The sequence below is a fragment of the Myotis davidii genome, unplaced genomic scaffold, assembly GCF_000327345.1.
Source record: "Myotis davidii unplaced genomic scaffold, ASM32734v1 scaffold290, whole genome shotgun sequence".
In the NCBI taxonomy this organism is placed as follows: Eukaryota; Metazoa; Chordata; class Mammalia; order Chiroptera; family Vespertilionidae; genus Myotis; species Myotis davidii.
The window spans coordinates 1,504,878-1,528,060 of record NW_006285049.1 but is presented as its reverse complement, the minus strand read 5'-3'; the positions used below and the strand labels follow the sequence as shown (position 1 = coordinate 1,528,060).

The following is a 23,183-nucleotide window of genomic DNA, read 5'->3' as shown; positions in this document are numbered from 1 at the left end:
CAAATAACATTTTTAAATGCATGCCCTTTGGCACAGCAATTCCACCTACAGGAATTTATATTAAAACTAGAGGCCCAGAGCACGAAATCGTGCGCAGTACAGTCCCCAGGCCTAGCCTGCGATCAGGGCCATCTTCCCTGGCTGCCAGCAGCCGGCCCCGCCCCCAGCCGCCACTCACCCTGGTTCCGTTTGCCATCCAGCAATGGAAGCCTGACGGCAGGGGAAGGGACCAAGAGGTCAGCCATTCCTGACCGCTTGCCGGCCCCATCCCCGCTGCTGGTCACCCTCTGTGTGTGGGGGGCGACCGGCAGGGTGGGGGCCTTGGCCTGGCACCGCCCACATTCCCTGCTACCCTCCCTGGGTCCCTGTTCACCGCTGGCGATCGGAGCCTGCCAGCCGGGTAAAGAGACCAAGAGGTGGTCGGTGCACCTCATAGGGACTGGTTGAGCGGTCATTCTGGCTATTCTGCCGTTATGGTCGCTGGGCTTTTATTATATAGGATAGTTATATAAATGCATTATATCTGTACCAGACTATCTTATCTAACGTTATTTGTAATATAATAAATTACAAACCATCCAAATACCCTGTGAAATAAATTATAGCAAAAACACAAAGAAAGGGGTGGGGGGGTAAATCAATAAAATATATTTTAAAAAAAAGATGTCCAATTTATACTGTTAAGTGATAAAGGCAAGTTGTGTAAGAGTAGTATAGTAAGAAGTGATTTTTATAAGACATAAATGTTAGTATATGTACAGAAAAATATCTAGGACACCATATTCCTATATGTAAAACTTTAGACAATAAATAAAATAAAAACACACAAAGAAATGCTATGTGGTCATTTAAAATAATGAGAAACCAATATGAAAAGATGTCCAATTTAGCCCTAACTGGCTTGGCTTAGTGGATAGAGCGTCGGCCTGAGGAATGAAGGGTCCGAGGTTCGTTTCCGGTCAAGGGCATGTAATGACATGCACTGATCACCAGGGGGCAGACAGTTTACCACTCGCTATGGTGTGCACTGACCACCAAGGGGCAAATGCTCCAACCAGTAGGTTAGCTTGCTGCTGGGGTCTGGCCGATCGGGACTGAATGAGACAGGCCGGACACACCTGGAGCTCTCCTGCAGTCCCTCCCTGGCTGGCCAACCTCCCGTGTTCCTTCCAGGCCCGATCATGCTCCATTGGGGTCCCTCAGCCTGGTCTGCGCCCTCTCACAATCCGGGACCCCTCGGGGGGATGTTGGCGAGCTGGTTTCAGCCCGATCCAGCAGGCCACTTCCCTTGGAAGGGTGCCAGATGCAGGGCTCATGGCTGACGAGCACTGTGGCGCCAGCTCGAGCCTCTACTGATCGTGACTGATTGGGCCTGTGGGTTTCGGCCCAATCCCTGCAGGCCACCAAGAGGGACCCCACCCGTGCACAAATTCGTGCACTGGGCCTCTAGTTTATCAATGGTTACCTCTGTAAGTGGGATTACATCTCTACATTATACATTTTATATTGTTTTCATTTATACCATGAGCATTTATTACCTTTGTAATAATAATTAAAAAAACACACCTGCCTGGCGTAGCTCAATGGTTGAGCACCGACCTATGAAACAGAAGGTCATGGTTCGATTCCCAGGCAGGGCACATGCCCAGGTTGCGGGCTTGATTTCCATTATGGGGCATGCTGGAGGCAAACAACCAATGATTCTCTCATTACTGTTGTTTCTATCTCTCCCTCTCCTTCTCCCTTCCTATCAATAAAAAAATATTTTTTTAAAATGCATGGGAGCTTGATAGGACATGTAACATCAATGCCACAACAATGTATTAAGTCCCCTCAAATTTGAATTTGGATTTATCACAGCTAAACTCTTCAAATTAGCATACTAAAGGGGAAATATGTTTTTAATCTATTTCTTTATTGATTTCAGAGAGGAAGGAAGAGGGAGAGATAGAAACATCAATGATGAGAGAGAACTGGCTGCCTCCTGCACACCCCCTACTGGGGATTGAGCAACCTAGGTGTGTCCTTGGCCGAAATCAAACCTGGGACCATTCAGTCCGCAAGCTGACGCTCTATCCACTGAGCCAAACAGGCTAAAGCAAGGGGAAATATTTTTGATCTGTTAATTCCAAAATGTGCCCCAAATCAGTTTTCTAGATTAGGGGTCCTCAAACTACAGCCCACGGGCTACATGCAAATACAAATATTGTATTTGTTCCCGTTTTGTTTTTTTACTTCAAAATAAGGTATGTGCAGTGTGCATAGGAATTTGTTCATAGTTTTTTTTTAAACTATAGTCTGGCCCTCCAACGGTCTGAGGGACAGTGAAATGGACCCCTGTTTAAAAAGTTTGAGGACCCCTGCTCTAGATAATCAACAATCCCAAATTAAAAGTCACTAGATTTGAAAAAGGCCACAACATCACAAAGGATCTCTATATACCGGATAATTACCATTCATTCATTCAACAAGTTTACTAACGGTTCTTTGGAGGATACACAGAAAAGTGAGTCTCTGTCCTTGCTAAGCTTAATACATAGGAAATAAGGAAAGATAATTTAGTAACAAATTGATGTGAGATTTATTTCACCCTGGTTTTCAAATCTTTACCATGATAGTACTGAATAGTTTCCTTCTTCACCGCACCCCTAGTGGGGATTCCTGTTGGCACTGAATTGGCACCAAAGACCACTGGTTGACATAATGAAAGCCAGACAAAAAGGTGACATAGTGAATAATTTTATTTATATCAAATGTCCAAAACTGGGAAATCTATAAACATGGAGAGATTAATGGTAGCCTATAGCTAGTGAGATGGGAGAATGGTGGGGTGAGACATAAGGGGCACAGGGTTTCCTTTTGAGGTGATGAAATGTTCAAAAACTGATTGTAGTGATGACTGCCTTCATCTGTGCATTTACCAAAAATCATCAAATTGTGTACTGTAAATGGGTGGATTGCATGGTATGAGAATTATATCTCAATAAATGTTCAAAGCCCTAACCAGTTTGGCTCAGTGGATAGAGCATCAGCCTGTGGACTCAAGGGTCCCAGGTTTGATTCCAGTCAAGGGCATGTTCCTTGGTTGTGGGAACATCCCCAGTAGGGAGTGTGCAGGAGGCAGCTGATCGATGTTTCTCTCTCTTCGATGTTTCTAACTCTCTATCCCTCTCCCTTCCTCTCTGTAAAAAAATCAATAAAATATATTTAAAAAAATAAAAATCATCATTCTCCCCTCTAAAAAATAAAATAAATGTTAAAAGAAAAAAATCTTTACCGTAACAAAAGGGAAGAAATGCAGAAAAATTTCAGAACTGGCAAACAGCTATGGACTTCCTCTTCAAATTTTGTTCTTTATCCATTACCTTCTATTCTAGAGCTATCAGATACCCTCATTAAATGCTTCTCTCTCCCACCCTAACCAATTTTGCTCAGAGGTTAGTGTCGACCCACAGACTGAGGGGTCTAGGGTTCCATTCCAGTCAAGGGCATGTACCTTGGTTGTAGGCTCGATCCTGGCCCTGGTCAGGGCACATGCGGGAAGCAACCAATTGATGTGTCTCTCTCACATAGATGTTTCTCTCTGTCTTTCCCTCTCCCTTCCACTTTCTCAAAAAAAAAAAAAAAAGGGAAAAAATAGCCTTAGGTGAAGATTAACAAAAAGCAGCTTCTCTCTCCCTTAATAAGGGTCTGCTCCTTGCCATCAGAGATAGAGCATAGCTGGAGGTAAGGAGGTTAAGAGTAATAGAAAGCCAAGCTGATTGGATAATCAACAAAAATTGAGAATACTTAAATCCGCAAATCCAAAGGATTTTCTGTGCAATTACTCCCAATACTGATCCCACCAATATCTTACATTACAAGAACAGTATCTAGCTTCACAGAGCCTCTTCCTATGGCATTAGGGAAAAAAACTCAAAATTCATCATCCTAAGTCTGAAACACTTTTCCTCAAAACAATATTAAAAAAGAAAAAGAAATATTTAACTCACAAATCCAAATGTGTTCATCAAATTGTGAACAAATTGTGAACACAAATGTGTTCATCCAAATGTGTAGCCCTATTACCTGTGAGTTTATTAAACAAGTATAGTTTTACCTACAGCTGAGATATCACTATGAACTCACTTTCAAGTCACTTATAAATAATGCTAAATAGGGCCATTTCAGGTAGCAAAACTGAAAATAGCACTATTTACAATTCTGTCCAGAAAAGAAAAATCGCTTTATTACTATTATTTTCTTTTTCCTGTCTTAAAAGTCATCCTCAGTCATTACATAATATACCTCTACCTTCCTCCTCCAACCTGTCATTGACTGAAATTTTATCAAATCTAAGTAACTTATTTCCATTTGTTTTCCTATGACCATATTATTTACCACTAGAGGCCCAGTGCACGAAATTCGTGCACTCGGGGAGCCCACAGGGAGTGGGCCTAAGCCGTCAGTCAGACATCCTTACTGCTGCTGTGGAAGCGGGAAAGGCTCCCACCATCATCAGCCATGAGCCCGGCTTCTTGGGGGCCCTGCCCCCCCCCCCCCCCCCCCCCGTCGCCCTAACCAGCGGGGTGATCAGGGCTCCAGAAGCTGGGCTCACAGCTTCTGGCTGAGTGGCACTCACCCTGTGGGAGCACATTAACCACCAGTGGGCAGCTCCTGAATTGAGCGTCTGCCCCCTGGTGGTCAGTGCACATCATAGCGACTGCATATTAGCCTTTTATTATATAGGAAGATTTCAAAAATTACAGCCCTGGCCAGGTGGCTCAGTTGGTTGAACATCATCCCATGCACCAAGAGGTCACCGGTTCAATTCCCCATCAGGACACATGTCCTGGTTGCGGGCTCGATCCCGAGTAGGGGGGTTTATGGGAGCCAGCAGATGGATCTTTCTCTCGCTTCCCCTCTCCCTTCCTCTTTCTCACATCAATAAAAACATATTTTTTAAAAATTACACTTAAAATTAAGCAGTTTCCCTTTAATTCTATTCTCCCAACCCATATGTTAAGTGTTCAATAACCTATTTCTTTACTAAAGATTCCACTTACTGTAAGGATGCACTGAACCTACCAAACAACTAACTAGACCAGTGGGTGGCAAACTGCAGCTCACGAGCCACATGCAGCTCTTTGGCCCCTTGAGTGTGACTCTTCCACAAAATACCACGTGCGGGTGCACATGTACAGTGCAATTGAAACTTCATGGCCCATGCACAGAAGTCCATATTTTGTGGAAGAGCCACGCTCAAGGGACCAAAGAGCCACATGTGGCTCGTGTGCCAGTTTGCCGACCAATGAACTAGACGCTTCAAAGGAAATTTGGAAGGCTGGATTCAGAACAGTATTATGGCACATAATGAAAGTGACCAACCCTAAATTCTAAACTCCAAATCCCAGTTCAGCAGCAAAGATCAACCACAAAAGAAAAATGAAGTTGGAATTAATCATAAAAGGATTAAACCATATTAAAAATACTTACATATCGATGGAACTGTGTGAAGGACTGAATCATGTAGAATCGATGCATGTATACTATAGCAGTGTTGATCGTCAATTGTGAGCTTAAATATTCAAGTTAAGGCCCCAAACCAGGCAGGCAGTACAATTCCTAAAAGTACAATCTTTCTATTCTCCCAAAATGACCACGCAAGCTGAGCACAGCAGATGTTCCCAAATGAAAATATTTACCTCTCCATCAAATTATTAACTACCAATTGACACTTAGCACACGTTAAACGTAACAGTTATTCACTACAAATTTACTGAATAAACAAGCAAGCTTCTTAGCATGTGTGAATCAAGAAGGGACATAAACAAAATTACACAAGTCCTAAACCCATCACTTGCCTACTGAAAATCCTGCGACCTCTCCTCACGTGATTTACAACACCCTCCCTGACCTGGCCCTAGAAATATGGCTCAACTTTTAAACTTTAGCAATTTTTTCAGTTCTACTTCTCTCTGGCAACCAAGCCTTCTCATAAGGTGATCCCTGGGACCAAAAATACTGTGGAATGATTTTATATTCAATCACTGACAAAATGTTAAATACTTTATTTCTAAAGACCTCAGAAGACAATGTGGAGTATACAGAATGAGGCAGTTTCATATTGTCAACAACCTTAATAACAACACACATATAAAAAGGAAAGAGCTAGGATGCAACGAAACAGAATTTCAAACAAAATGTTTAACTCAGTACACTGACTGGGTGCTTAAAAACACAATGGATATTGGCAAGAAAGAGAACACCTCTTTTGAAGTGAGCACTTAAAACATAAACATTCAGCAACACATTTAAGTGGAAGGTGCACCCAAGGACAGCTTTTCACTTTCAGAATGAAAAGAACTTTAAAACTATTCTAGCCTTTCCTGCTACAAAATGAGTATATTTTCTGACCAAAATGCTAGAATTGACCTGTTCTTTTTGGGCCCATCCGTGCACGAGGCCTCACCGATGAACCAGGTGGCCATAGCAAGGGTGCACCCTGGTAGCTAGCACCTGCATTTGCACCCTGGTAGCAGGGGTGGTGCTGACCCAGTGCATGTTCACCTTCAAGAGGAAGACAGGGCAGATGACCAAGATCATCAAGATGCCTATATCCAAGCCCTGCATCTCTGGATATTGCTTACCACCTATGCTATTATTCTAGACAAATTCAAGAACAGAAAAACTCAAGAATGCCCTAAGGAAGATTGGGTAACCAAGAAATTACTAAGATTCTGCTACACATGTGAAAATGATGCCAGAATTCCTGAAAAGTTCAGTTCACATGGAGACTCCTACAAGAGTAGAAGAAATTATGTGACCTTATCAAAGAAGGAGCTGTCAATTTTCAGATTAACAGACTTCGAATTGACACTAAGTTTTCTTACATAGGAGAAAGATGCTCAATATGTCATAATGTCATTGACAACTGCTAGCTGGTTTCAGATGAATGTTGAAGTTACTGCAACTGAAGAGAAAATATTATGCTACTGAAATTGATCCTGTTCTGCCCAGCCTTCCTGGCTCAGTGGTTGAGCGTTGACCTATGAACCAGGAAGTCAAGGCTCGATTCCCAGCCAAGGCACATGCCAGGGTTGCAGGCTCAATCTCCAGTGTGGGGCCTGCAGGAGGCTTTCGATCAATGATTCTCTCACCATTGATGTTTTTCTCTTTCTCTCTCCGTCTCTCTTCCTCTCTGAAATCAATAAAAATATATTTAAAAAGAAAAATTGAGCCTGTTCTTACCATAGAAGAGTAGTACTCTTATGTTATAGAATGGTAAACTAAATGACATGGTTTGTGGAATAGGTTTCATCAAAACCTAAAGAAACTAACAGAATCTGACGTTATGCTCAAGGAACATGAAAATTTCTCTGATAAGCTCCAACATAGTATACCTGTGTTCATATTTTTGGCTGGTATCAGTATGTACTAGAGATTATCCAACAAGTTGGTGTTTATTATCCAAATGTGAAAGTAGTGTCCAACTTTATGGATTTTGATGACAATGGGGTACTCAAAGGATTTAAAGGAGAATCAATTCATGTATTTAACAAACATAATGATGTCTTAAAGAATTCAGAATATTTCAATCAATTAAAAGACAATAGCAATATAATTTGTGTGAGACTCCCAGGGACACTTAAGGCAGATATGTAGCCAAGTTGAATACATTCTGAAAAATGGGTATCTAAGTGAACGAGGGGATGCGCTTTTAGAAAAGCACATAGACTCTAATGATATTGTTCTAATAAAAGACAAATCATTGGAGGGGGCCAACTCTAACTTACAAAAAGATTCTGTAAATAAGCATTCTTCAAGAAGACCTCTTTCCTCAGGATGAAACTGATGCAAGAACTGTGCATTTGTTCACCTTGCTGAAAGACTTTTATTTATAATATATTCTTGCTTTGCAAGTTTTTCTCTACTGAATTATTTTCAAACATGTGGAGTCCATCAACTGGAAGCTCCTTTTTCTCCACCTCTCTCTACACACTCCTCATCATATTTTTTAACATTTAAAAAAAAAATCTTCCTTTTTGTCTGACATCTTAGCAGCCTTGTAGCAGCTGCTCTTTAAGTTTTGCTATGCCACCCAAGGTCAACAATAAAGATACGGGAAAGTCATCCAAGAAAGACAAAGACCCAATGAACAAATCTGGGGGCAAGGCCAAAATTAGACGTGGTCCAAAGGCAAAGTTCAGGACAAGTTCAATAACCTAGTCTAGTCTGACAAAGCAATATTATAACAAACTATAACAAAGTTCCCAACTATAATAAGCTTATAAGCCCAACTGTTTCCCTTGAGAGACTGAAGATCCACAGTTCCCTGGCCAGGGCAGCCTTTCAGGAGCTCCTTAGTAAAGGACTTATTAAACTAGTTTCAAAGCACAGAGCTCAAGTAATTTACACCAGAAACACCAAAGGTGGGGATGCCTCAGCTGTTGAAGATGCATGAACTACAGGCCCCACCAACTGCGTATTTTGAAAAATAAACTGTATTAAATCAGGGAGAGGGGATATCTTAAAGTTAAAATTTGAAAAATAACTATTTCCAAAGAGCATTTTGTAGTTAATGTTATGATGTTTTTGAGGAGTCTCTTTACACTGGGAAAGTTTGTAGAAGTTTAGAACGTTTTATGAAATGGTGAAATAATGTGTATGATTTTTAAGTATAGCCATTTTTGTAATTTGTGTGAATTATGCTGATGGTATCTCCATCTACTAAAATTGTGTTATTTTGGTTAATCTGTTTCAGGAAAATTGATAATTACCAAAAAATACTGGTACTTGATGTTTGAAAAAACTGTTGGTATCGACATGTCACTAACCATGATTAAATGTTTTGTATCGAAGTTCTGATAATAAATAGGAAATGAGTGGTGGCAGGGTCTGGGGCCGGGGCATCAGGCACCATGTCCAGCCGCGAAGGTGGCAAGAAGCCCCTGAAGCAGCCCAAGAAGCAGGCCAAGGAGATGGACGAGGAGGACAAGGCGTTCAAGCAGAGGCAGGAGGAGCTGAAAGCGAAGGTGGTGGGGAAGGGCCCCCTGGCCACAGGTGGAATTAAGAAATCTGGCAAAAAGTGAACTGTTCCTTCTGCCTGGGGCAATGGTGATCCTCAGTTCCATTCCTGTTTTAACATCAGAATTCCCTGTCATCACATCTCTTGCCACCTATAGCTAAAATGAAGTGTTGTCTTGGAGGCTGTGGTGCATTTAAGAAAAAACTTTTGTAAAAAAAATTAATAATAATGATAATCATGAAAAAAAAATAGGAAATGAAAAGCCAAAAAATGCTTGGAGGAAAAAATCACTATATTACCTCATCTTTGAAATATGAGAAAAACAAATACACATCAGCACTGAGTATTTTAAAACCCCAACTTTTTTTTTAATCTCTAGAGAATTTTTGTAAGAATTTATTTGAGCCCAACAGAATATGCCGGAAAGTAAGGTCTCAACATGACTCAGAAAAATGCTTTCAAAAACCCACTATTTTTCAATGTTTTTTTTAAACCGTTAGATCATTAGGTCTACATCCCTACAAATTTTAACTGGCATCCCCCCATTCCTCTGAAATTCTATGAAACTCTAACAGTAGCTACTATTTGAACTTGAGTGTCAAATATTATGTAGGCCATTGAAATTAAATGCAATAAGTATCACCCCATTTTACAGAGAACACCAAGAATTTGACAGCTTTCTTAGAGAGATAAGTGGGAAGAAGAAACTTTGAACCAAAGCTGGGCATTAATTCTAGGCCACCCTTTATAAGACCTTCAGGTAATGAATTTCTCAAAATTCTCTATACACACCAAATTCAAGACGCAGTCATCAACACTAAAACCTCCACCAGGGCCCTAGGGCATAACAGAAAAGCATAATCTCAAAGTCACCAGAACAAGCGATCCGCACACACAGAAAATGGCCTAAGAACGGCCGGTTAAAACATAAAGCCGGGAAGCACACGAATTCCCGGCAAGATTGGTGGCACCGGTGAGCGAGCGGGAAATTAATTCCGCCTCGCCTCCCTCGCGCGAACACTGAACTTTCAGCCTGCCCCACCGCAGTCTCTCCCACCCGACATCAGCCCCTGCCCACCCTCTCCCCACTTCCGTCCCTTAGAGAGCCTGGGGCCTGGACGCGAGCGCAAGGCGGGACTGATTCCAAGGCCGAAGGCCTAGGCCGCAAGGATACACATAAAGACGTTGCCCCATGTCCTGGAGCAGATTGGCCGCCTGCTGACGATAAGAAAGTTCTTTATCTGGGTCCAGCCCAAAGCGACGGGATGGGCTATTTTCCAGCTGTTCTCGAGTAAAATACCACCGTTTGTTGTTCTTTCTCTCTTCCTCCATAGTGCTCCAACCAGAAGGCAGCGGCGAAGGCTGCAAGCGCTTCCCAGCGTCACTTAAGCGGCGACACACATCCGCTGTGCGGAGGTAACTGCGCCGTGACGAACTTCCGCTAAGGATGGCCGGATAGGTTGTGACACGCTTCCGCCGAGAATAGTTGAAGGATCTACTTCCTTAATGGATCACGCGACAGCCAGTAACCAAGTAAACAGCCAATAGGTGAGCAGGAAAGACCTCGGGGTGGGGACGCGAGAGCCCGTCATGTGACTCTTGGAGGGAGGGTGAGGTTAAAAGTTTTCATTCAAAACCACGTCCCCTCTCGCGAGAAGTAGGCTGAGCATTCGCGCCCTGCGCGAGAGGGTGAGGCAATGTTTGTGGCGGGATTAGGCGCCCGCCCACGCGCCGCTCCGTGGCTTCTCGGAGAATTTCGTTTGTGGCGGAGGTGGCGATATAAAATGGGGCAGATGGAGAACTTGACAGAGAAAATAGGTGAGACTGACAAAAACTAAAAAAGTGATCATAGTGGCCCAATCGTATATCGTAACGTGAAGCAACTGGAAGCTCTCACACTATTGATAACAATGTAAATTACGCATTTGGGACGCTAAAGCCTTGAATGCTTTCCTAGCTTCTCCACAGTGATCCAACTTAAAGGAATAAAATGAATAAAGTCGCTTTCCTTGATTCAACTCCTGTCACTCAACTTATTGGCTGTCATGCAGCACGCAGAACTAGTTTTCACTCAATTACAATAATACTTTGAGTTTTGTTTATTTCTAGATATGGCTGTTCCAATGCAGGAAGTTTAGTTCAGTTTAGGTCATTCTCAATTATTTCCTTCCATTCCAGGCCCTATCTGCCATATACTGCCTGCAGTAAGCCTTAGCTCTGTTTTACTCCAGAAAAATTGAGGTTCAGAAAGATGTAAATTACATCAGGTTATATAACATTCAAAAAAATAATTATTTCAAACTTCCTTCATCATAGACTTTTTTCTTTTAATAGAATAAGCACTTTTCCAGTTATGTAGTCATGTATGTTTTTTTTTAAAAGTCGAATTTATTTCTCCCAGATCCCTTTTGCCTATATCTCTGACCTGTGTTTGGTTCTCCACTTAATCTCTTGGATCAGCGATTTTCAACTGATGTGCTGCAAGAATCTTTAAAACATGCAATACAGGCACTGGCCTCTTTTCCCTTTCAGTGGTTCTCAACCTTCTGGCCCTTTAAATACAGTTCCTCATGTTGTGACCCAACCATAAAATTATTTCCGTTGCTACTTCGTAACTGTAATGTTGCTACTGTTATGAATCGTCATGTAAATATCTGATATGCAGGATGGTCTTAGGCGACCCCTGTGTGAAAGGGTCGTTCGACCGCCAAAGGGGTCGAGACCCATAGGTTGAGAACCGCTGCCTTAGATTGTCAAATAAGAGAATGACAATAGCCAACACAACAATAGCCATCTGGTATGAATGAATCAATTATACCTTTTTTGTTAGATTGGCCAAAAATATATAAATATTTTCTGGCGTGCTACAGAATTTTAGTAATTAGTTTGTGTGCCATGAGGTGAAAAAAGGTTGAAAATCGCTGTGTTAGATTGGTGACTCCATTTTGAATTTGCTATCCTGGTTGAGTATGCTAGTCTTCCAAGAAAAGTTCTGGTATCCGTAAGGCTTCAGGCAATGCACCTGCTAACCAATGGCTTGCTACCCTGCCATACAGAAGAGGAGGACCGTGTAAATCAGAGAAAAGAAATATTCCTTGGCTGAAGATTAAATTACTTGAAAGTAGGCAGCAGTAATAACAAATTGATAAAGGTGACTTTTTGTGTCAGGCCAGAATCCAAATCCCAGCTATTCAATTTTTTAAAAAAACCATCTTAACCATGTTTTGAATTTATTGATTTTAGAGAGAGAGAGGACAGGAAAGAGAGAAAGAGAAACATTAGTGTATGTGCCCTGACTGGGGATTGAACCCGCAACATTGATATATTTGGATGATGCTCTAACCAACTGAGCTACCTGGCCAGAAAATCATTTTTAAGTGTACATGTCAGTAGTGTCAACTATATTCACATTATTATGTAACTGATCTCTACAACTTCTTCATTTTGCAAAACTGAAATTCTGTACCCATTGAACAAGTCCTCATTTCCCCCTCTGCCTAGCCCTAGCCCCATTCTACTTGCTGTTCCTATGAATTTAACTACTTTAGATACGTCATAGACATGGAATCATACAGTATTTGTCTGTCTGTGACTAGCTTATAGCATTATACTAAGTTTTAGTATAATGACCTCAAAATTCCAAGCTACTCCTTTAACTAACTGTGTGATCTTAAATGTCATCTCTGCATACTGTCAGAACACCTGAAACATAGTAGGTATTCGATACATGTTTATGGTCAAAATAATGTTAACCCTCTGGTACGTTGCCCTTAAAGAACAACTGACAAATTTTAAGCCAGAGGAATTTTTTGCTGTTAAATAGGACCCCTTTTTCTGTAAATCATACCTATAAGGCTATTCTTCTTACTCACTGACTAATCTTGTACAGGATTATACCATATTTCATGGTTTAATCTTATTTTGCTGTGCTTAGGAATGTCATATTCAGTTGTGTCAAATATTACCATTTGCTACAGATAAAACAATTCCTCCCAACATTCTTATAGTTTCCAAATTAAAATATGAAAAGATGGTGTTCTCTTCCAAACTATCCCTAACTCCACATTCAGTAATGTCATGGTAGCTTGAAATTGGCCAAGGTGTGTATGTGCTGATAAATTATTAACAGCCAGCTACCCAGAAAAGTAATTGTAAGTATATGTATACGTACATAAAGTTTATTGTAAAAATTACTGATATAAAGGATGGGTAGCACACAATTTATAAAAAATAAAATATGCAATCTTTATTTATAGCCAACTGGTTCTCACAGAATGCTTTCATTGAGTTTTACCAAACTCTTTGAATCAAGAACCAACCTATGATTGCATTTGACAAATGAGGATAGCTTTGACTATTGGTTGACATTTTCATTTGCATTATTCAATAAGATGAAAGTGAAACAATGAGACTTATGTTGGAACTTTATTTATCAGTGACTTGAGCAATGTCTTTGCTGAATTGGATAATAGTTTTTGAATACTGGAAGAATATTTCAATTTTTGTGCTATTTATAATGTAATGGCACCAAACATGATACACTTTTAAACTTAATCTACATAAAGTTTTCTCTACACTTTCTTAACTCTAGTCAGTCAATAAAACAATAAATTAAGTCTTTGTCCGTAGCATTTGCCAATTTCTGTAGTGTTCCCTCCCACCATGGCCAATTTCAAGCTACCAATGTGACATTACTGATCATGAAATTGGAAAGAGATGAACACACAATCACATAGTATACTCACCATGCAGAGAAAATAGACAGGGACTTCTGGTTTCCAGTCTGATGTGTAAAGAGCTTGGAAATCATCACTCCTCACAACCAAACAAAAAGGCTGAACTGAAAGTCAATAATTCTTCTTAAGTGCATCAAAGAATTAAGGTAACAGGACAACCTCTACCACAAAAAGTGGAGAGACGGGCAGAATCAGCAGGCAGAACAGAGAATCATGGCTCACTGGGAGCAAAAAATACTACTGGAACCAGCAACTGGTAGGAATACTTAAAGGGGAATTGACCAATTGCTGATAAGTGAAATTGAACTACATTGAAATTTTTTTTAAAAAACTCCCTGGGCTTTGCCTTAAGGAATCCCCCACATTTTTGTGCATTTTACCTCCAGGAACCCCATATGTCTTACTATGAAGATTGGAAAATATTATCCTCATCCTTCTGGCAAGGAAAGGGAAAGTAACCATTTTGAAATACAGAGCTTTTGTTTTGTTTTTTTTTAATTTATTGATTTTAGGAAGGGAGAAAGAGAAGCATCAATTTGTTGTTCATTGGTTGATTCTTTTCTCCCTATTGGTTGATTCTTGTATGTGCCCTGATCAGGGATTGAACCCGCAACCTTGAATATTGGGATGACACTCTAACCAACTGAACTACCCCACCAGGGCCAGAGCATTAATTTCTTGACAAAGACCTATCCTCAAGGAAAACTACTTAAGAGCCTAACCCAGGGGTGGGCAACCCTTGGCACCTGTGCCAAACATGGCACGCCAGTAACTTTTGCTGGCACCTGAAACCCTCTCTTAAAATCTTCCATTTACAATTTTTTTCTTAATATCGACATTTTTATTTTTCAGATAAATTCAGTGTAGGTGCATCTTAGATAAATAAATAATTTTACATAACAAGTTATCTTAAAGACCATAAACATGGATTGACGAGAGAGGGGAAGAGCAATTTTTATGCCTCTGCCTTAACTCTCCCTGCCTTCCTAGATCCGACCAGTGTTTTGGTTTCAGCCTCAGACGCAATGGGTTTTCGTTGACAAGACAACTGCCTAACCCACTTATTCAAAATTTCACTCTATAAAAATGAAACCTTCTCTCTCTCGCTTTGCCCACAGGTACTAACGAAAGGGGAATAAATATCTATGTTTCTCTCGGCAGCAAAAGTCCCACTGATAATATCAAAATGAGTCATAAAGTTTTCTGTCGGACTATCAGTGTACATGTATACATTAAAAAATAAATGTATTTTTCATCATCATATACTGTGTTTTTGTCGCTCGAATGAATTGTATTGTTTCTTCAAGGTTCTTCACATACGTACACCTTAAGAGATATCAAGTAGGCGTTAACATGTTCTCAAAAAATTAGGGTTGGCACGCAGAAGAATTTTGAGTCAGAGATTTTGCTAGTTTTGGCACGCACTCACAAAAAGGCTGCCCACCCCTGGCCTAACCAATGTGGGAGAAAGAAAACAACCAACTCCAGCCTCCTCTAGCTTGTTTCAGCTAAGGGAAGAAAAAAAGACAAGAAGCATTTGTGAAGGTCACAATCCAGGAACACAAGCTCACTGAAAGACTGAGGCCTAATAGGATTGGAGAACACTTCTCTCCCACCCCACCATTTTACCAACACATCAGTAGGGATCCTCTGTAATAACAGGGCATTACAACTTGGAAGAACTACAAACTCAGACTATTTAAGAAGGAGTCTCTAGGGAAACCCAAAGACAATTTAGCCTCTGGCACCTCTTGCTATAGCACACAGAAAACAACCTAATTCCCAGCCAGATAAACATAAAATCTCAGTCCCCTTTACCCAGTATATTATGCCTTTCTACAAAAAAATTACAAGGCATGCTAAAAGACAAAAAAAAAAATACAGTCTAAAGAGGCAAGACAAGCATCAGAACCAAACTCATATGTGGCAGAAATTTTGGAATTATCAAACCAGGAATTTAAAATAACCAGGATTAATATGTTAAGGGCTCTAAAGGGAAAAGTGCACATATACAAGAACAGATGAGTAATGTAAGCAAAAAGGTGAAAACTCCTTAAGAATCAAAAGAAATTGCTAGAAATCAAAAGCACTAACAGAAATGAAGAGTGCCTTTGATGGACTTAGTAGATTGATCACAATCAAGGAAAGAATCAGTGAATTTGAAGATATGCCGATAGAAATTTCCCAAGCTGAAAAGCAAACAGGAAAAAGGAATAAAAAATTAAAAACAGAAGAGAATATCCAGATACAATAGCTGTAAATAACCTCATGAACAAAGGTAATAAAACGTAGTAAGAGAAGTGTTTTTAGTATTTACTACTTTTATATTTTTAATGTAATTTATTATATTGTAATTTTTAGAATAATGGTTGTTTAAAAAACAGCTCACAAAATTCCTTGCCTGGCCGGTGTGGTTCAGTGCTTGAGCATCACAGCCTATGAACCAAGAGGTCACAGTTTGATTCCTGGTCTGGGCATATACCTGCATTGTGGGCTCTATCCCCAGTGGGGAATACACAGGAGGCAGCTGATCAATGATTCTCTCTCATCCTTGATGTTTCTATTTCTCTCTCCCTCTCCTGTCCTCTCTCTGAAATCAATAAAAACATATTTTTAAAAATTCCTGAAAGTTTAGCAAGTGGTTCTCAAAAGTAAATATGAACTAGCACTGCTTGAAATGAAGGCTCATTGGAGGTACCATCTTCAGATTTAAATACTGTTTGCTAAGGTTCCATTATATGCTGAACACTGTGCTGAGGAAATTTGCATACATTATTATCTCATTTAATTCTCCATGAAATAGATACCATCTCCATTTTTTTAAGTTAAAAAAACCCCAGGGATGATTATATTCAAAGTCAGGCACTTAGAATATAGTGAAACTAAGATTTGAGCCCAGGTCCGTGCTCTTTCTATTCATTGCCTTCTGAAGCTTACAGGATAATAAAACGGGGCAAATAAAAAGGTAACTGAAACTTGATTACTCCATTTTCCTGACATTACTTAGCCAACTCCCACTCCAGCTCCACTGTGAACCCATAAATCATGTGCCTCTTTAAACTAAAGGAATGTCAGTCATAATAATTCTTCAGAACATTACCATGGTTACCAGTTTGGTGCTCCAGCCTGGACATTCCAGAAGAGGTCAGGGAAGAGCTAAGATGGCCTTCTTCAACTTGTATCTACTGGGATATCAAAATTCCTTTCGGCACAAGAAAAGGGACACAACTGAAGAAACAAGTAAGGGGAATATAGAGTAGAGGGTTAGAAGGCCCACTTCTTAGCCATTTACTTTTCCTACCTTGGGTTAGAGATTTATCCCCCAACATTAAAAATTACACTAGTTAAGATAATGGAGTAGGCAGAGTATCCATTCAGGTTCCCACTTCTGTCATTTAATATCCTTATTAAGATACCCAATTTGTTCAACCAAATGTATTCATTTGCTCATTTAGCCAACATTTAAGCACCAACTTTGTGCCAGGCTTTATCTTGGTGACCGGTTACAAAGATAGGTAGGATAAGGTCCCTGCATAAAGTGGCTGACTAGCAAATGCAGATAAGTATGCAAACAAAAAATTTGCAATATTGTATGAGATTAAATTAAATATGGAATGCTATGTAGACCCAAAAGAGGAAGTATCTGATACGTTGGATTTGAAGTGAAAATAGGGGGATACATTAGAGAAGACCTCATACACAAAATGCTTCTAGAAATGAGTGTTAAAGGATGGTTGGAGTTCAAGTAGACAAGAAGGGAATATAGCACAGACAAAGGAACAGAAACTTGAGAGAGAGCCAAATTAAGTGAGCGCTCAAGTCCTTGGGTACAGATAAGTGGTGAAATAAACAGATGCTGGGGAGCAGGCCTTAAAAACTAGGCAGGGGCCAGATAATTAAGGATGATGTTAGTCATGCTAAGCATTTATATATATATAAAATTGTTGATAGTATTCCAGATGTCTTCCGTTTATCCCCCTCCTCCCCAGCCTCTACCCACCCACCCCCAAGTCTTCACCACCCTATTGCCCATATCCACGGGCTATGCATATAAGCATGCTAAGCATTTTAATTTTAGAGGGAGACATGGAAGGATATCTAGTTGGCAGTGAGTACATATCAGATTTGTATTATAGCCACAATGCCTAGCAGTGTCTCATACACAATAGAGGTTTAATAAATACATATGTGTAGGGTGAACAAATGAGTAAATAATATAGAATGACTAACCAAAACAAGTTAGGGGAGGCTTTGCAGGAGATGTGACGATTGATTAAGGTCTTAAAAGATGACTTGTTTGAAAGCACAGAAATGGAGAAGGATTTTCTGAGCCAAATAGAGAGCACATGAAGGAAATTAAATATAGGCAGGTACTAAAGCAAAAGTGATGTTGAGGTGAGGGATGGGGGTTACTGGAAAAGTATAAAGCACAGAGTTAAGATTGTGAAGGATTGACCTTCATTGGGCACTCTCGGTCCTCTCTCTAATTCCATCATAGAAGCTCTGTTTTATATATCCAGCTTCCAGGTAAGATTTGTACAAAGGACCCCACTGATGGGCCCTAGGAATCCCTTAATAGCTCTATACCAGCCCACCCCACTTGCCCCCAACCATTTGAGTCCCAACATTATTCCATGGGGCTACTGTTGTCTCCAAATAAGCTTTTCATCCTCTCTCAGAGAAACACACTTGGCTTAACCTACAAATTTCCCCTGTTCCAGGCCAAGAGCAGGCCTCTCCTGCCTGCCCGTACTAGAGGGACTTCTCACCATGAGATAATTAAGCTTCAAGCCTGGGATTTTCCTACCCAGTTAGCCACTTAAACACTGGTGGACAAGACTCGGTTCCAAAAAGGCCTGGGTCTCATTTCTGATGAATTACTTTGTAGGCTAGTCAGAAAGAATTCACTTTATAAAAACTGGAGTCCCTGTGGGATGACAGGGAAGCATCCTGATATCATCTGCTCACCCATGTTTTTCCATTCCTATGGCAGACTATCAGAGACAGGAGGCTTGGCTAACCTGTTGGCCTAAAATGTAGAGGGAAGACAGGACATCAAATTTGCCTCCCCTCAGCCCCCACTTGGTTCCCTCACCCCCTTCGATTTTATACCCTCTGGTTATCTCTCAAGATTTGGACAGAAGAGGTCCATTTGCTAAATTCTAATTAATCCCTAATTTTGTTGATTCAGGCATTTAATAATAATTATCTACTTAGCATGTACTGTGTTCTAGGCATTGTAGTGAGAACTCTACATGCATGATTCCATGTAATCCTGTCAACATTCCTGTGAGGTAGACATTACTATTCCTTTTATGAATAAGGAAACAGGCTCAAAGAGGTTAACTTATTTACCCAAGGTCACAGTGATAGAGCCAGAATTTGATTCCAAATTGTCAAATACCTATGCCTGTGCGCATTTTAAAAAATATTTCTATTGGTTTCAGAGAGGAAGGAGGAGGAACAGAGAGATAGAAACATCAATGATAAGAAAATCATTGGTTGGCTGCCTCCTGCGGGTTCCTCCACTGGCGATTGAGCCCACAACCCAGGCATGTGCTCTGACCGAAAATCTAACCGTGATCTTCTGATTCATAGATCAACACTCAACCACTGAACCACACCGGCAGGCCCTGTGCTCCTTTTTAAACATTTATGGAGACGACACAAGTCTTTTGCTGTGGGCAGACCACTGTACAAATGATTGATAGCCTTTCTATGAAAATCTATTAACCTCTAAACCCTGAAGTTCAAATGTCAGGTTGGCTTTACCTAGAGTTACTTATTCTCTGTTCCCCAACAGGTGGTTCCCAAGAGTATTAGGAGCCACCATTCACTGGAGCTGAATGGTAACTTTCAGCCAGAATTGTTGACTTGAGGACTTCTTTATGGAGTCAACACCTGTAACCTTCTCCTAGAGCCCCTGGGCAACTTCCCAAGAGAGTTACAACATTCTACAACCTCACAGTAGTGTTCTACAAGCCCAGAAAAAAAGTAACTGGGTTAGTTCCTTCTGACATTTTTTTTAAAAACACACATATGCATATCCACTACAGAATCATTATTCTGTGGTCCATCTATTATATGCAGGTACCAAAACAATAATTTGATTTTGTTTTCTATACTTAAAACTCAAACTTTGCTTGAATTATTGGTGGAAATTCAATGCTAGGAGGTCAATCATATTTTATTTCTTCAAATAAAACTAGGCAGTTTCATTTCCAGGACAAGAATTTAGTGAAATCACTATTTGACATGGCAACTAACTAGTTACCATGGATCCAATTTTTCCAGGAGGCATCTTGAAGTCAATGTGGCCCATCAGACCCTGGAGTGTGGCTAACCTAATCAATACTCATAAACTCCTAACCACCAAGTAGGAATCCCTGGTATAAACCAGCCACTAGACATCAAGCTAAGCATGCTTGGATCAATTAAGTCCTATATAATGAAAGTTGAATGTAATTACAGTAGAATCTTATCAGACAAATAGTTGGTTAGTTAATTTAAAGGAAGATTACATTGTAAATTGGGGATTCAAGAAAAGATACATTCCTTATATATTTTAGATTCACTTAATATGTATAACTATAGATTCACCAATTTTTTTATACAGTGCCAATTCCTTTTCCTTGAAAATGTGTCTGTTCAGAGAAACAGAACAGACAGTCAAACCTCAGAGGGAAGGCAGAGAAGGGGAGGAGTGAATAGAGATCAAAGGGCTTGTTTGCATGCATATAAGCATAACCAATGGACATAGACACAAGGGAGGGTGGGGCAATGGGGAGGAAAAGGAGACATATGTAATACCTTAATCAATAAAGAATTGGAAAAAAAGAATTTAAAATGGAGAGGAAAATCAATTTTAATATACAGAAGGAACCTATATTTGCCATTATAATTAATGGAAAACGCAAGAACCATGATTTTTTTCTCTATAAGAGATTTACTTGTAATAACCTCATTTAATAAATTGTTCTCTTGGTTTAACAAAAATAACAAATTATTGGCCAAGAAGAAATGTTGAAGAAGAAAAAAAGCATTATATAACACATTAAAAATGAAAAGTACAGAGATACACTAGCCAACTTCAATAATAATTGTCATTATTAGGGTTTTATGTATGATTAGTGGCTATGGAGATAGTATAATGGTAATGTGTAGTATAAAAAAATATTTGGCCGTACTGGTTTAGCTCAGTGGATAGAGCGTCGGCCTGCGGACTCAAGGGTCCCAGGTTCGATTCCGGTCAAGGGCATGTACCTTGGTTGCTGGCACATCCTCACTAGAGAGTGTGCAGGAGGCAGTTGATCGATGTTTCTCTCTCATCGATGTTTCTAACTCTCTATCCCTCTCCCCTCCTCTCTGTAAAAAAATCAATAAAATATGTTTTAAAAAATAAAAATAAATAAATAAATAAAATTACATATAAAAAAAAATATTTGGAGACTAGAGGTCTGTTTGCAGTCAGGAACCAATTTACCCAGCACATTCATATGTAATACCTGATGCTTACTGCTAGTCAAGATTGGCCATATAGGGTGGTGGTTAACAAAATGACCTCAGGGTCAGCATGTTTGCGTTCCAATCCCAATCTCATCTCTTGTGAGCTGATAATCTTGACAAGTTACTTAACTTCTCCATGTTTTTTTGTTTCTTTGTAAAATGAGATAATTAAAGTATCAACCTCATAATGTATTAGGTTTAATTGAGATAATGCAGTTAGCAGATGTCTGGCTGTTTATAGGAGCTGAATAGATAAAAGATGAAAGAATGTCTGCTAACTAGAATGGAACATTTATATTTATAATAATAAAAAAGTAAGTGATTCTCTGACTAAATGTTAAAAAAAAGAAGAAGAAAATGTGTCTGTTGGTGATTTTTCCCCTTTAATGCATCATCTACAATTTTCATTTGGGTTTATTTAAAGTGGATTCAAAAGTGGAGCTGGCCCTGACCGGTTTGGCTCAGTGGATAGAGCGTCGGCCTGCGGACTGAAGGGGCCCAGGTTCAATTCTGGTCAAGGACATGTACCTTGGTTGCAGGCACATCCCCAGTGAGAGGTGTGCAGGAGGCGGCTGATTGATGTTTCTCTCTCATCGATGTTTCTAACTCTCTGTCCCTCTCCCTTCCTCCCTGTAAAAAATCAATAAAATATATTTTTTAAAAAAGCAGACTGTTTTTCCCAGCTAGCAGCAAAAGAGGAATTCAGAGATTGGAAGCATGAGTAGGATTTGGCACATCATTGCTGGCTTTGAACATGGAGGGGGCCACATGCCAAGAAATGTGGGCGGCATTTAGAAGCTGAGAGTAGCCTGGCTGACAGCTAGCAAGGCCTCAGTCCTACAACTCCAAAAACTGATTTCTGCCAACAATCTGAATGAGCCTGAAAATGGACTCTTCTTTAGAATCTCCATATAAGACTCTACTCCAGCCCACACCTTGATTTCAGATTTGTGAGACTAACTAAGCACAGAACCCAGTCAAGCCTGCCCAGACTTCCAACTTATAAAACTGTGAGATAATAAACGGATGTTGTTTTAAACCACTAATTTTGTGGTCATTTGTGATACAGCAATAGAACACTTAATACAAGTTTAAATCAATAGTCTTTCGGTCTTACAAGCATGTAAAAATTGTTCATTACTAAGCCACATACTGTCAACTTTTTATTTATCCCTAGAATTAAGAATCATTACTATTTTTTCATTTGCTTGGTTCTCCATGTAACTGTTGTTACTTTCCCCCCCAAAAAAATATTTCAATGGCTCTGTCAAATGCCCAGTGATACTTTTTCCAGTCACTCAAAACACAACAGATAATCTATCAATTCTATTTTTTTCGCAAACTGCCTCTCTCCCACTCCAGTCTAGACTGTTCCCTCTTTAAGCGTGGTGCATAGCTCTTGTTCTGAAGCTTGCTTTTGCCTCTAGGGATTTATTCCCTGTTACCTAGAACCCATGTTTTCTTTCCTGGTTTATTCCCTTTCTTTCCTGGTATATATCCTCAAATAGCTTTCTAAGAATGTGTAGGACAAGCATGTCAAACTCAAAGGCTAACATGGGCCAAATAAACAAGGTTTAAGTTTATGTAGGCCACAAAAAACCCAAAAGCTTCAATTTTCATAGAAACGTAGGTTTATTTCGATAGACACATGCTGAATACAAAGGGCTAAAATAAATGAGTAATCATTAACATAAAATAGAACATTTTAATAAAAATATTTTTTCTTGAACATCAATTTACCAGACACTAGAATAACTGCACAAATTCACAAGCATTACGCAAATAAACCTATTTTTCTTGTTCTCCGAAAGCGAAATATGTCCTGTTGCGCACACAAAACAAGTCAGTCCAAGAATAATGACGTGGCAATCGGCTGCTAAAATATTCGCTGCTAGTATTAGTGGAGAGAAATGGTGCACCTGTGGATAAGGGGT

At 39.9% G+C, this 23,183-nt stretch overlaps 2 protein-coding genes and 1 pseudogene across 5 annotated transcripts in view; 1 reads left to right on the top strand and 2 right to left on the bottom strand.

Annotated features, from left to right (window-relative positions):
• The window catches only part of CCNT1 (cyclin T1), a 56,540-nt gene extending 45,986 nt beyond the window's left edge, over window positions 1-10,554 (bottom strand). Inside the window, exons 1-2 of one of the 4 annotated variants that reach the window (XR_435248.2) lie at window positions 10,182-10,438; window positions 5,476-5,557 (exon numbers count right to left, since the gene is read on the bottom strand). Coding sequence is in view for 3 of the 4 variants with exons in the window: in XM_006755485.2 (XP_006755548.1) it covers window positions 5,476-5,557; window positions 10,182-10,339 (240 nt within the window). In the remaining variant the exon portion in view is untranslated. Of the gene's footprint in view, window positions 1-5,475; window positions 5,558-10,181 lie in introns of all 4 variants that reach the window. The other 3 variants (XM_006755485.2, XM_015558589.1, XM_015558590.1) reach the window with 3 other exon arrangements.
• LOC102766975 lies at window positions 6,454-8,858 on the top strand (annotated as a pseudogene).
• A 4,598-nt stretch (window positions 10,555-15,152) lies between the features above and the next one.
• ADCY6 (adenylate cyclase 6) overlaps window positions 15,153-23,183 on the bottom strand; it is a 49,916-nt gene continuing 41,885 nt past the window's right edge. The window contains exons 22-24 of the transcript XR_001512499.1: window positions 16,844-16,928; window positions 15,838-15,932; window positions 15,153-15,251 (exon numbers count right to left, since the gene is read on the bottom strand). The gene's annotated coding sequence lies outside the window, so the exon portion shown is untranslated. The remainder of the gene's footprint in view (window positions 15,252-15,837; window positions 15,933-16,843; window positions 16,929-23,183) is intronic.